General features: G+C 55.5%; 1 protein-coding gene across 1 annotated transcript in view; it reads left to right on the top strand.

The window, feature by feature from the left end:
* Positions 1-13,063, top strand: part of TSPEAR (thrombospondin type laminin G domain and EAR repeats) — a 129,868-nt gene that overhangs the window by 109,043 nt on the left and 7,762 nt on the right. Inside the window, exons 4-9 of the mRNA XM_090267763.1 lie at positions 1,900-1,990; positions 2,987-3,140; positions 4,197-4,328; positions 5,016-5,242; positions 7,049-7,235; positions 8,418-8,647. Coding sequence (XP_090123889.1) covers positions 1,900-1,990; positions 2,987-3,140; positions 4,197-4,328; positions 5,016-5,242; positions 7,049-7,235; positions 8,418-8,647 — 1,021 coding nt within the window. The remainder of the gene's footprint in view (positions 1-1,899; positions 1,991-2,986; positions 3,141-4,196; positions 4,329-5,015; positions 5,243-7,048; positions 7,236-8,417; positions 8,648-13,063) is intronic.

Here is a 13,063-nt window from a genome sequence, read left to right as displayed (position 1 = left end):
AACTTGTGTCCAGGAAGGCTGTGGCGGGATACGCGACCGCAGTCCGGCCGCCTGTCGCTACGAAAGCCAGTACCCAGGAGGCAGGTGCTGGTGTAAAGAAAAGTGGTTTATTTGCAGATGCCGGCCACCTGGAAGCTGGGGTCTCATGTCACAAAGCCCATCTCCTGGAGGATGGGGGACCCATGACATAAAGCCCATCTCCACCTCTCAGTGCAGGCACAACAAAGAGATTAAGGGAGGGGGTTGCAAAGTCCTCTACGTGCAGATGAGCACAGCCCATTCTGATAAGCAAGTAACAGTTCGGTGTGCGTCATCCTGGTTTATTCATCCTGGCTTCACGTCATCCTGGCTCCACAGTTGAAGGTCAGCAGCTCTCCCAGAGTTGGGATGCCTGAGGTTGGAGTCTGTATCTTTTGAAGGTAGTTCCTAGGATTCTTATGCAAGCACGCTGTTCATCATATTAGCCAGAGTCAGCACTTACAGAAACAATGGCAAAAGAATGGTGGGGTGGGTTACATACAGTTTCCTCCCACTACAATCTTCTCCTGTCACAGTGGAGCCAGGACACGGGCAGGCACCGCTCTGAGAGCAAAGGGCAGCGGGCCAGGGAGCAGACACCTGGCTCAGGATTTGGGCTGATGTATGAGTCCAGGCTGGGCTTGACCAGGGAATGTGGCCTGCAGAATGTGGTGACCATGACAAAAAGGCCGCAGAGGAAGAGCACAAGGAACTCAGGCACCAGAGCCAAACAGAAACTGTGGCCGGGCTGGAGGCCCAGGTCTTGCTGTGTGACTTTCAACATGTCATTTAACCTCTCTGACTCAGTTTCCTCATCTACGATGAGGAAGTTAATAGTCGCTAAAACTCCAGATAAACATGTGGAGTAAACCTTAGTAACGTTGACCCAACCCTGGGCATAGGAAAGCCTGAGGTTGTTTCTGGTCCTTGCAATCACCTGGTTTCTGTGACCTGTAAATCACCTGGTTTCTGTGACCTGTAAGTCAGTAAACTAGACCAGGGAACCGTGGGTCCTACTGCCTGGCCAGCGATGAGCCACATGGGCCCTCAGCACCCCTCCTTGCTGAGTGGGGCCGGGAAGTTTTTAATCACTAGTGGTTCAGTTTACTTTATACCAAGTATTACTTTCAAAGGCAACATCTTGCTCTGCTTTGTTGTTATGAAATGTTTGCCTGTCCCCCGAATTTGGCCCCCACTTGCACATTAAGACCCAACTTCAGCCACATTTTTCAACACCCTCAAGTCACCAAGGAGGGAATGCCCTCCTGCCCTGACACCATCTGTCCTGCCACAGCCTGGAAGCCTGTGCCAGTAGAAGCCATGGGAGGCTACTCTGAATGGCAAAGAGCCACTGGACACTCTGGCAGCACGTGCTTTTGCAGAAGACCCTTGTTCTGGGGCCAAGGGTGCCCCCAAATTCATGTCCCCTAAGACCTGGGAATGGGACCTTGTTTAGAGATGGCACCTTTGCAGGTGTGATCTAGTTAAGTAGAGGTCACACTGGAGAGGGTGGGCCCTTTTAAGGTAGTGACCTTTTAAGGAGAAGAGAAGCCATGCGATGATGAGGGCAGAGAGCAGAGTGATGCAGCCACAAGCCAGGAGCCCCCAAGAACCCCCAGGAGCAGGGAGAGACCAAGGGGACCCTCCCCTAGAGCCTTCAGCAGGAGTATGGTCCTTTCAACACCTCAGTTTTGGACTTCTGGCTCCCAGAACTGAGCAGAAAGGAATGTCTGTGCTTTAAGGCTCCCAGCCTGTGGTACTTTGTTACAGCTGCCCCAGGACACTGACACGTCCCACATACAGCACTGCCTGTCCTTTTCTATACAATGGCCTATGCTGCTGCTCTCCCATGGCCCTAAAACCCTCATGCACTGTTTTCAGAATGTCTGACGTGCCCTTTCCAGCCACCCTATCAGTGCAAGGAGCCCGGTTCTTCGTCGGCAGCCGGAGGAGGACCAAAGGCCTGTTCACGGTAAGTATGGAGGGGCTGCCTGCCTGTTCCTCCCCCACCTGTGTTCACAGAGGGGCTGTCACTGCAGGTCTGCCACCCCGATGCTCTGGCTGGATAGATTGTTGTGGGTGTCAGACAGGAGTTAGGAATATGAGGCCCAATGGGGTCCCACACATGCCAGGCGCACCTGACGCAGGGACTCTGCGCTGGCTGTTCTCTCCTCCTGGCACGTACGTCACCAGGACTGCCACGGCTCATGCCCTACACCCTCTGGGCCCTGCCCTGTGTCCTCTTACCATGGAGGCCTTTCCCACCACTGAGAAGATGACCCTGCACCCAGCCCTCCCAGGCCCCACCCCTGGTTACCTCTTCATTGTAGCCCAGGCCACCCTCAGACCAGCTGTGTGTTTGCTCAGTGTCTGTCTCTCTCCTAGAGGGGATGTGGGCACCTTGTTCCATGAGGGTAGGGGCTTTTGTTTCCTGGATGTCCAGTGACTAGAACCATGCCTGGTGCATAGCAGAGGTGCTCTGATGGCATGCTTGGATGGATGGGTGGATGCATGGATGAATGGACAAATGAATGGATGGGTGGATGAATGGACACATGAATAGATGGATGGTTGGGTGGATGGGTGGATGGCTGGCTGCATGGACAGATGAATGGATGAACAAATGAATGGATGGATAGATGGATGGATGGATGGACAAATGAATGGATGGATGGACACATGAATAGATGGACAGATGGGTGGATGGGCAGATAGGCAAATGCATGGATGGATGGATGGACAAATGGATACATAAGCAATGTTGGCCAGTCACTCCAGGTTAGTCCACAGGAAAAATCCCTTTGTGGTTTAACAGCCTTAGAAGGGTGTGCAGTTCTCCACTGATACTCCCAGTGCTGCCCCCATAACCAATGTGCGGACTCCTCACCTAGCTTTAGAGATGGTTTAGGCCCCCACCACATCGCCACCCATCCCGCAGGGTCTCAACACACTGTCCCTCTCTCTGCAGGGCCTGGTAAGGCAGCTGGTCCTGCTGCCCGGCTCAGATGCCACCCCAAGTCTGTGTCCCTGCAGGAACGCCGAGATCGTGCTGTCCATCCCCCCAATCCTGCAGGGTCTCACGGGGAAACCGGAAGATAACGAGGTGCTAAAATATCCCTATGGTTAGTAAGCCAGAGCCATCTGCTCCCACAAGCAAAGGCTTCTTCCTGTGAGCCTCTGACTTCTGCTTGCTGTCTGTTTTGTCCCCAGAGCAGCATTTGGGGCCTTTCTCCTCATCCGTCCTCATAGACATCTGAACCTCAGCCCCTGCCCCAGTAGGGACCCCACTTTCGCAAGCTACATTTCTATTTCCCATGAATCCCTTGCCCAGAGGGTCCCCAGCTCCACCTTTTTAGTTTCTGTTCGCACCTTCCCAATGTAAAAGTACAATGTTCACTGTTTATTTAAACCCCATCCCCTGACAGGGAGACTCTAAGCCCCAACCCACCCACCTTAACCCCCACCATTCAGCAAGGTGGGGAGACAACCAGACCCTCTCCCCAGCTTCACAAGTCAGGGGAGCTCCTGCCAACCTGGAGCAGGGTAACACTAATATCCAGTCCTGGAACTGTGTTCTCAAGTCCCCAATCAAGAGCCCTCAAGGACATCTTCCTCAAGAGAAGTGGGTCAGGAAGGGGCCTCGGGAAGCAGGATTCAGCCCCCAGGCCTCTGCCTGGTGCTGGGAGGAGTCTAAGACGTGCTCATTGTCACAGCCTGGCCTTCAGGCCTGGGCTACAGTGCAGACACCGCTCTGAAGTGGCCAAGTAGCATCATTAGGGTGTGTGTGCTTGACCTGTGATGGAGGTGTAACACCGGTAAGTGATGGCATCAGAATGCCATGGAACAAACCAAAATGGAAGTTTAGATAAACTCATGCCAGTTGATCACATATTTGGGAGGTGAGCAAGGCACACCGTAATCACTAAAGAATTTCAGAAGAGCTGAGGATCCAAGGGACGATGGACACACTGCCCTCTGGAGCCACAGAGAGCTTTATAACACCCTGCCATGCAGACACTCCTGAGGCAGGCCACATGGTCTCCGGTCTCATTGCCTCCTGAGACCTGCGTAAGACCCCTGAGTGGGTCCTTGAATCCCAGCTTCAAAGGCAAAGGCAGAACCACTTCTTCCAAGGAGCACAGTTCCAGTGGGCACTCATCCTCCCTGTCTCCCCCCAGAAACTGACATGAAGGTGACGCTGGGATCCCGGCCTCCGTGCACCAAAGTGGAGGATGCCCAGTTCTGGTTTGACGCCAGGCGGAAAGGGCTGTACCTGTGCGTGGGCAGCGAGTGGGTCTCCGTGTTAGCAGGTGAGGTGGATAGGGAGGTCATGGCTCATGGACTCTGGGGACTTAGGGTCTCTGCTCGGAGCCAGTGTTACCAAAGAACAGGGAACACCCCCCACCGAGGGCCGCATATTTAGTCTGGAGCCACAGGTGTGCTGGCAGAGCTTATGTTCTCCCCTTGTCCCTGGACAGAGCATGGGGACCTTGCCCACTGTCTTCACACCCTGCCTGCCCTCGGATTATAGATTCGATGTGATAATGACAGGGACCCAAGGGCGTCATTGCTGCAGCAAGTGCGTGCGGCTGTGCATTCCTGTTGTGGAAGGGTGAGTGAGGTAGCCCTGGTGTCCGTAGCAAGGGAGCCGGCCCCAGCTGGGCTGCTCGCAAGCTCCTGACTCCACCCTCTGGTTCACGTCAGGGCACAGCCTTTTGTAGCATCAGCGAACGTGGGAAATGCCTCAGAATGACCCGACATGCCAATTCTACCCGACGAGCACCACTGGGGGCTCTACACACCCTGAAACCCACACAGGCTGAGCGGGCTCCTTGACGGGCCTCTGAGGGTGAACAGGCGCTCCAAGCAAATTGCCCTTGCCCCACGCCAATGCCCTGGAGTCACAGCTCAGGGCCCGAAGGTCGTGCTCCTAAGACGGTCCTTCCAGGCTCCCATTCTGGGAAGTGTTAACCAGGTCTTGCTGTCTCTCTCACAAGCCAAAGAGAAACTGGACTACGTGGAGGAACACCAGAGCCTATTCACGAACTCAGAGACTCTGGGCATTGAGGTCTTTGTCATCCCCGAGGCTGGGCTTTTCATAGCAACCGCCAATCGGAAGGCCACGTCTGCCATCTACAAATGGACCGACGGGCAGTTCGCCTCGTACCAGAACATCCGCACACACCAAGCACAGTCCTGGAGACATTTCACCATCGGGAAAAAGGCAAGTCTGCATTCATAACTTTCTCAGTCATTTTTTTTAAATTAATTAATTTGTTTATTTATTTTTAGAGAGAAGGGAAAGGAGAAAGAGAGGGAGAGAAACATCACTGTGTGGTTGCCTCTCACTCACGCCCCCAACTGGGGACCTGACGTGCAACCTAGTCATGTGCCCTGACTGGGAATCAAACCAGCGACACTTGGCTCGCAGACCGACGCTCAATCCACTGAGCCACAGCAGCCAGGGCTACTTTCTCAGTCTTTTTAAGTTGCAAAAACCCACAGCGTCCGAAGGGTGGGCTGTTCACATGGCTTCTGAAGGAGAGGTGTTTCTCATGGTTCCAAAGCCTTTGTCCAATTCTAAATGGCTTTCGCAGTCAGACTCACAGCTGTGTCTCCAAATGCAGACTGTGACATTGAGAAAGTCTGTTTGGCTTCCAACGCAATAGAGGAAAGGCCATTTCTCAAATGCCGCCCAGGTCTGAGTAGATCCATCATTGCTACCTTAAAAACTTGTTGAGGTCATTTGACTTGGATCCATTAACAATGCAGAAATTTCAGAAGGGCAACTGGTCTACCTGTCTGATCCTGCCTTTTCTCCACAAACACCGAAGGACATGTGACGTCCAAACGGAGGGGAACAGGCCCCAGGAGGCCTGGAGTGTGAGAACCTGGCAGGCTGCCCCTGTTCCCAGTCAAGGTGGCCCTGAGCGGAGGGCCTGCAATGGAGCATCTGAGAGGGTCGCCCCATCCCCATTGTGACGAATTTTCTCCCCCGGCTCCTTGGACACCCTCACCTTCCCATGCCTGTCCCCAAGTTGTTCACTCACTTACACAGACGTCCTGGGTACAGCCCTGCCCCCACCCTGACCCACCCTCTGGGGATAGAACAGTGAACAGACGAAGCCCTGCCCTCCTGTTGCTGGCAGCCCACCACGGTTCTTGTGCCAGATCCAATGTGGTGAGTGAATGACTGCTCTCTGGTTATTCAGTTGATGATCTTTTAAAGGTGCTTGCCCTAGTTTGTGTTGGTCAGTTGGTTGGAGCATCGTCCAATAGACCAAAAGGTCGCAGGTTCGATTCCAGTTCAGCACATATGCCCAGGTTGCGGGTTTGATCTCCGATCGGGGCATGTACGAGAAGGCAACCAATCGATGTTTCTCCCTCTCTCTCTCTCCCCCTTTCCTTTCCTCCCTCTCTGAAAACAATGAAAAAAATGTCCTCAGGTGGGGATTAAAAAAATAAAAATAAAATTTTAAAATGATAACTACATCAAAGAAAATTTGGAAATTCATAAAAACAAGGGAAAAGTCTGTCTGGTCGCCTAAGCAGATGCAGGGTTAAGTTGGGCATTCTTGCTTCCTGTACCCGGGCACACCGAGCTTCTGGCTCCTGTTACAGCCACATATGCGACCCATTGTGCCCTCCGGTCACATCACATGTAGGGGGTTTCTGTGTCATACTTAGCTGTGTGACAAATACATGTTTACTGTAGGAGAGCAGGGCATTGACACTTCTACTACTCATGCAGGTGATGAAGAACATTTTTGTGCATGAAGCTTTTCCTGGTTTGGGAAATAGAAATGGCAGTAATGACTAGCAAATGCAGACACATTTAAGGGTGTTATACATAATGAACCAATCTGGAGATGGTCAGTGCTCCCAGACCACTGAGGCCGTCAGTAACAGGGAGGTGGGCTCAGCCTCCCTCCCCGCGCCATTCGGACGGAGACGCTGATGCTCAGAAACCTTTCGCACCAGACCCAGGCTGAGAGCATGAGAACCAAGTGTTCTGCATCCTTTCTTGCAGATCTTCCTGGCTGTGGCCAACTTTGACCCAAACGAAAAGGGTCAGGAGTTCTCCGTCATTTACAAATGGAGCCAGAGAAAGCTGCGGTTCAGGCCCTACCAGAGGGTGGCCACCCACAGCGCCCGAGACTGGGAGGCCTTCGAGGTGGCAGGAGAGCACTTTCTGGCCGTGGCCAACCACAGGGAAGGTAGGGGCTGTGACCTTCAACGGGAAAGGAACCATCCCAGGGGTGGGCGTGACTTACCTGCAAGGCTCATTTTCATGTCATTAAAAATGATAATGAGTCACACCAGCCCGATTCCTCAGGATCAGTCTTTGGATGGTGGCTTCTAAGGGTGAACACACTTGAGCACCTCCTCACCTGTCCAGGTAGGAAGACGGGTGATCTGTACCGGCCCTTAGGAGCGTCGCCACAGAAATGTGGGTCATGTGTCTGCATAGACTGCCTCATTTGAAAGTAACTAATGAACCAAGTAATAAACTCACTATCTAACTCACCTCCTCTTGGGAGGATCTGGCTGGCATAAGTTGGCAGGTGACCCCTCTGACCAGCTGGCCCAGGGTCAGGCAGGGGGACGGTGGTGTGGACAGGCTGGAGGAGTCGCAGGAAAGATTTGGACCTTGTTTCTGAGAACAGGTCGTCCATCTGCACACAGACTTCGTGTGATATGTGGGTGCGGTGGGGAGACAGTCAGGGAGGGGCTGGTAAACCAGTGGCTTCCCCTAGTGACCTGGGCAGCCCTTCCCCATCCTGTGACTCATGGAATGGACAGGCTCCGAGGTGGCAGACAGCCGACAGGGCATCTCTAGCTCAGGCCTCAGTGGGCTCCATGGCTCAGTGGTTACCTGAGTCTGAGACCCGCTAGGGAGGTCTGTGGGGGGCCTGAGGAGGAGCCCCCACCACTGGCTGATGGGCAGGGTGACCCCAGGAGCCTGCTCCCCAGAGCTCTCTGTGGAAGTGAGTATTCCAGGAGAAGCTGGCCCAGAGCAGGGTCCAGGGAGCACAGTACTTGACCTGTGGGAGAGAATGGGAGCCAAGGGGACATTGGACAGTGTGACAGGTGAGGCAGAGGGAGGAAAGAGGGGGTCCCTGGAAGGTGGGGGTCTGGAGCCATCCAAAGAGCAAGCCCACTGAGGGTTTTCGTCTGGGCAGAGGCAGGAGGTATGCTCATGGGAAGGGCATCATCGCTGGGGAGTGAGTGGGTGCAGGAGGGTGTGGGCTGAGCACAGCCACGTTCAGGCCTGGCTGGACCGGACAGGCCGCAGGGTCCCTGGGGCAGAGTCCCGAGTGGGCCAGGGTTCCGCCAACGTCTCCATTGGGCCACAGAAGTCCGTCTTCCCTCCCTTAACACAGCTGCTTGGGTTCCAGGTGACAACCACAACATCGACAGTGTCATCTACAAGTGGAACCCGAGGACACGCCTGTTCGAGGCCAACCAGACCATCGCCACTTCTGGCGCCTATGACTGGGAGTTTTTCACCGTGGGGCCCTACTCATTCTTGGTGGTGGCCAATGCCTTCAACGGCACGTCTACGAAGGTGCACTCCCACCTGTACATCTGGCTGGTCGGCTCCTTCCAGCTCTTCCAGTCCTTCCTGGTAAGGAAGCGCATGTGCGCTCTGTGCTCCCCACCGCACCTCACCTCCGATCCCACACCAGCGCCTGGTGGTGTGGGACTGGGGGACCCCAGCCAGGACCAGTTCCCGGGTCTAGACCTTCACCCTTGAGCCTCCACCCCAGGTGTTTCCCCTCATATAAGCCTCAGGATGAGCCATGGGGCCCACAGCTGCCTCTGTTACCCCCGAAAGAGCCTGGGGAGCCCTAACATGAGAGGGGTGAGGAGATGCACTGGGGGAAGCGGGACTGGGGTTAGGCTTTATTCTTGAATCATAGTGACAGCAGCTCAGGTTTGCTGAGCAGAGACCTTGTAAAGCTCCCATGCCAAGATCTTAACCTACTTCTTCCCGCTCCATCCTCACAGCCACCCTGTGAGCTAACTTCTGCGTCTGGTCCCCTCTTACGCAGGGGGAACTGAGGCACAGAATTCCCAGGGCCTCCTGCTGACAGAGTGGGACTAGAACCCAGGCAGTGTGGTGCCCTCACTTTATTCAACATTGGACAGGTTCTTTCTGAAATGCGAGGGCCTTCCGTGATGTTTGTCATTGGTCATTGCTGTGGTGCCTGGTGGATGCTAGGACTCCAGAAAACAGCACAGACGTCCTGGGTCAGAGAAGAATGTGCTTGGGGGGGGGGGGGGGATGTGTACCGACTTGAAAGTGCTCGGCAAGGGGCCGCTGTGGGGTGTGCCCATGGGGCGACGGGACCTCTGACTCGAAATTGGAGCCAGGATTGTGAGACTGGGGTGGGCCAGGGCAGCACTACAGGCGGTAAACCAGGTTCGCAAGGACGCCTGGACTAGCGGGGATCAAACAAGGACGTGGCCTCAAGCAGCAGGGAAGGGGCCGCATGGAGGCCTGGGCAGGGGTGCAGGCAACGGGCTGACAGCAATATGTGTAGAAACTCTGTGGGCTCTAAATTAGTCGCATGTGTCACCAAGGCCATGTGGGTGCCTGGAAAGCCAAAAGGGTGGCGAGCTGCCCTGCAGGGAGTGTGCCCAGCCCAAGGAGGAGGGGGAGGGTTAAGGCGCTCATGCGTATGCAGCTCAGCACACCAGGGAGCTTCAAGGAAGATGGGCCAGAATCTGAAAGGGACTGAGTCATATTGAAGGAGGGACAGCCACAGGAACTGAAGACTTTGCTGTGAAAGAAGACTCAGGTGATTGTTTCCAAGTCTCTGAGAGATGAGCCAGGGCAGGCAGCAGAGCTCTGTGTTCGGAGAGCAGGGTCCGGCAGCCTGGTGCAGAAGGTCAAACAACAGGCGCCCGGCAGGGCCATCGGGCCATGCATGTGATGTGGGGAGGGTTCCTGCAGTGGGTGGAGCTATCTCCTTTCCTCCCGTGTGTGTGCCTCGTCCTACCAGCTCTTCATCAAAAAGGGTCAGGACAAGACGCCGAGTCTCGCTGAGCAGACTCCTCTGGGTCTTTGCCTGCTATGGAAGGCAGGTAGCAGCGGGTACTGGAAGGTGGCTACAGGGCTCCATCCTGGGTGATGTCGGTGATGGTAGATGACTCTGCCCACGAGGGTGGAACTGGTCCAGGAGCCAGGGCTCTGGGGCCTCTCGGGCGCTCAGCTCTGTGGTCGCCCCAGCTCTGCAGGCACCCATGGGAGGCCCTGGGCAGGTGGCAACTCTGCACCCTGACTGAAGGCTGCCTTCTCGTACAAGCCGCATCTGTTCACACCTCGATGATACCTCAAAACCCACAAAATTCCACTTTCATGTTTTGCCAGCATTTTTCGTATTTTGTTTAAGTCCTTTCAGGCCTCGGAGATGCTTCAATGTGTTTACTGTTTGGTTTGGAGTTTTGCAACATCTTTCATGACCGTAAGCTTTGAAGCAGGAGAGGCTGGCTGCTTGGAGAGCGTGCGTGCAGGGAGAGGCACACAGGGCTCAGGGACACGGGGTGTGGGCGGTATTTGCAAAGCTGTGCACACTGTCCTCGCTGGGAGGGGTGCTGGTGGGTCTGGGTGCCGTGGAGCTTCTGCTCCTGAGGAATCCGGGCCATGCAGGGCTTTCAGCCCAAGGGTGAGTGGAGGCTGGCTGCCCACCCTCCCACCTGGAAGTCTAGGGCCTTCCCCCCCCCCCCCCCCCCCGGTGGCAGAGACCCAGGCTTTAACCACTTGTGCTCACCATCTTGGACCAAAGGAGGGCTGAGCTGGGCATATCCAGGAGGGAATGTCTCTGTGCATGGAAACCTAGCCTTTAGCTGCTGGAGTTTCTGCTCCTTAAGTGACTGGTTCTGCTCCTCAATAATGTGACCACAGATGGAAGGGTTGGGGGTGAGGATCCGAAATGGTAAAGAGGAAGATAGGTGAAGCTGACCAAGGTTCAGGGTTCGGAGTTTGATGCCTGGGAGGTGGGGCTGATGGACATGCCCAAGGTGGATGGACGTGAGGACCCAGAGCAGGGTGCGGTGGGGCGGCTTGGGGTAGGAGGGTGCCGAGTGCCCAGGGCCCCGGGGAGAGGGTCAGTGATGGAGGGAGCTGTGATCTGGGCAGGGGGGACACACAGAGGGGTTACGCAGAGGGACCGGCGTGTGTGTGGGTGGCCGGAAAACTGTGGGCTTGTCAGAAACAGTCTCCATCCAGGATGTAAATGTCCAGAAACAAAGGAAAAGAAAGAGGCAAGAAAGCTGGGTTCGCATCCACCTCCACAGGAGGGTGGCGTGTAAAAGCACTCCTCCTCTCAGTCAGCACTACCTGGAATGACCGGCCAGGTGCTCACGAGGCGAGGGTGCGCTCTCCTGTGACTTCTGTTGTCTACGTGAGACAGGAGCTGGCACGGGCCCAGACACATGGTTTGGAGGGGCTGCTGGGCCTGGAGATGGGGGGCAGCTCAGAGGAGCACCCAGAATTTGGCTGGGGAGTATGCTGTCCTCTTCAGCCTCCCGGGACAAGACCCTTGCCCACCTTAGCCACCAGCCTGCAGGGAGGATGGCAGCGTCCCCCCGGGGCCTTTTGGGGCTGCCTGTCTTTCCCTGGAGTGCCCCTGACTCCCTCACCCTCTCCTTGGGCACTCCCAGACCTTGATTCTTTGCTCTAACAAAGCTGGAACCCAAGGGCCTCCTTGCCCACACTGGTCTGCTGATCGCTGGGAACCCATCCACCCTTGAGGGAGGCTGTCAGGGGCTCCAGGGGCGCCTGGCTGCACTGTCACCCCCCAAGAGGTGCTCCAGAGCCCCCAAGCATGGTGCCAAGGCTGGCAGGGCAGGGTTCCAGGGGAATTCCGTTCACAAGGAGGGAAGGAAGGGAGGGCTCCCACCCAGCCCAGCAGGTGCATGGCCACCTGGGCGCTGGTGCCAGGCAGGGTTTTGCAGGGCCATTTGATGTGGGGATTTCTTCTCTCAGCAATGAGTCCTAATGTAGTTAGAACCCAGGAGTGGCCTGACAGGGGGCCCCCAGCCCCTGCACCCCCTGCTCAGGCTAGTGCCATCCCAGGCAGGCACAGACTCACTTCCCAGTGTGGGGAGCCCAACCTTTGGCTGTGGGTGCAGGTGTTGGCTCTGCTCTGTGGGGGCTTCAGGCAGCCACAGTGCAGAGATGAGGGGTCATTAACAGTCAGTGACTGTGACCCAGTCAGGCCCTATGTGGAGTCTTGGCCCACCTGTGGCCAGATAAAATACAGATTGCCTATTCAATTTGAATTCCAGAGAAACAATGAATAATTTTTTAGCAAAAGTGTTGTCCTGAGTTGCATGGAATATGCATGGACTGAAAAATAAAATCATTGTTTCCCTGAAATTCACATGGAATGAGGCACCTCATATCTGCTGTCTCGGGCCCCATCCCAGCTGGGCACACAGGGAAGAGGCAGGATGGTAGTCCCTCTGAGCCATGCCCACCTGAACACTCCTCCCTGCTTCCCTGCCCCGAGCCGCACCTTCCCGCTCACCTTGGAACCTCTTCTCCCTGTGCTGCAAAGCTCCAGCACCCTTCAGGGCCCCCCTCTGTACCTCCTTCATGCTGGGGGTAAGACAAGTGAGTGGTCTGAGAGTTGAGGAACTCAGAGCTCAAGGAAGCCCTGGAGTTGGGGAGGGGGGATCCTCTCATACAGCTCCTGGCCCCTTGTACTGTGTGGGAGTGCCCATATGCATGTGTGCATGCAAGAGTGTGTGCATGTGTGTACATGCAGGTGTGTACATGCAAGCATACGCATTGACATGTGTGCACGTGTGTGCGCTTTCCCATTGACATTGTTTCCCCAGCACTGGTCAAAGGAGCCTGGGAGCTAACAGTCTGACCTCTCCTGTGTGGTTTCTGCAAAGCCACAGCTGGCATGTGTGTGACTCTTTATCCCCGTGGGTCTTCAACAGCCCCCTGCTGTGAAACAGCCCCAGGGCGGATGGTGCTGAACGCCCCTGCGGGGCCCCTGGTGTACGATCCGGCTCAGGAGTGGTG

The sequence above is a fragment of the Furipterus horrens genome, unplaced genomic scaffold (genome assembly GCF_987537825.1).
Source record: "Furipterus horrens unplaced genomic scaffold, mFurHor1.1.pri manual_scaffold_1, whole genome shotgun sequence".
NCBI lineage: Eukaryota > Metazoa > Chordata > Mammalia > Chiroptera > Furipteridae > Furipterus > Furipterus horrens.
The sequence above is the reverse complement of the archived record's forward strand: the minus strand, read 5'-3'. Positions and strand labels throughout refer to the sequence as shown.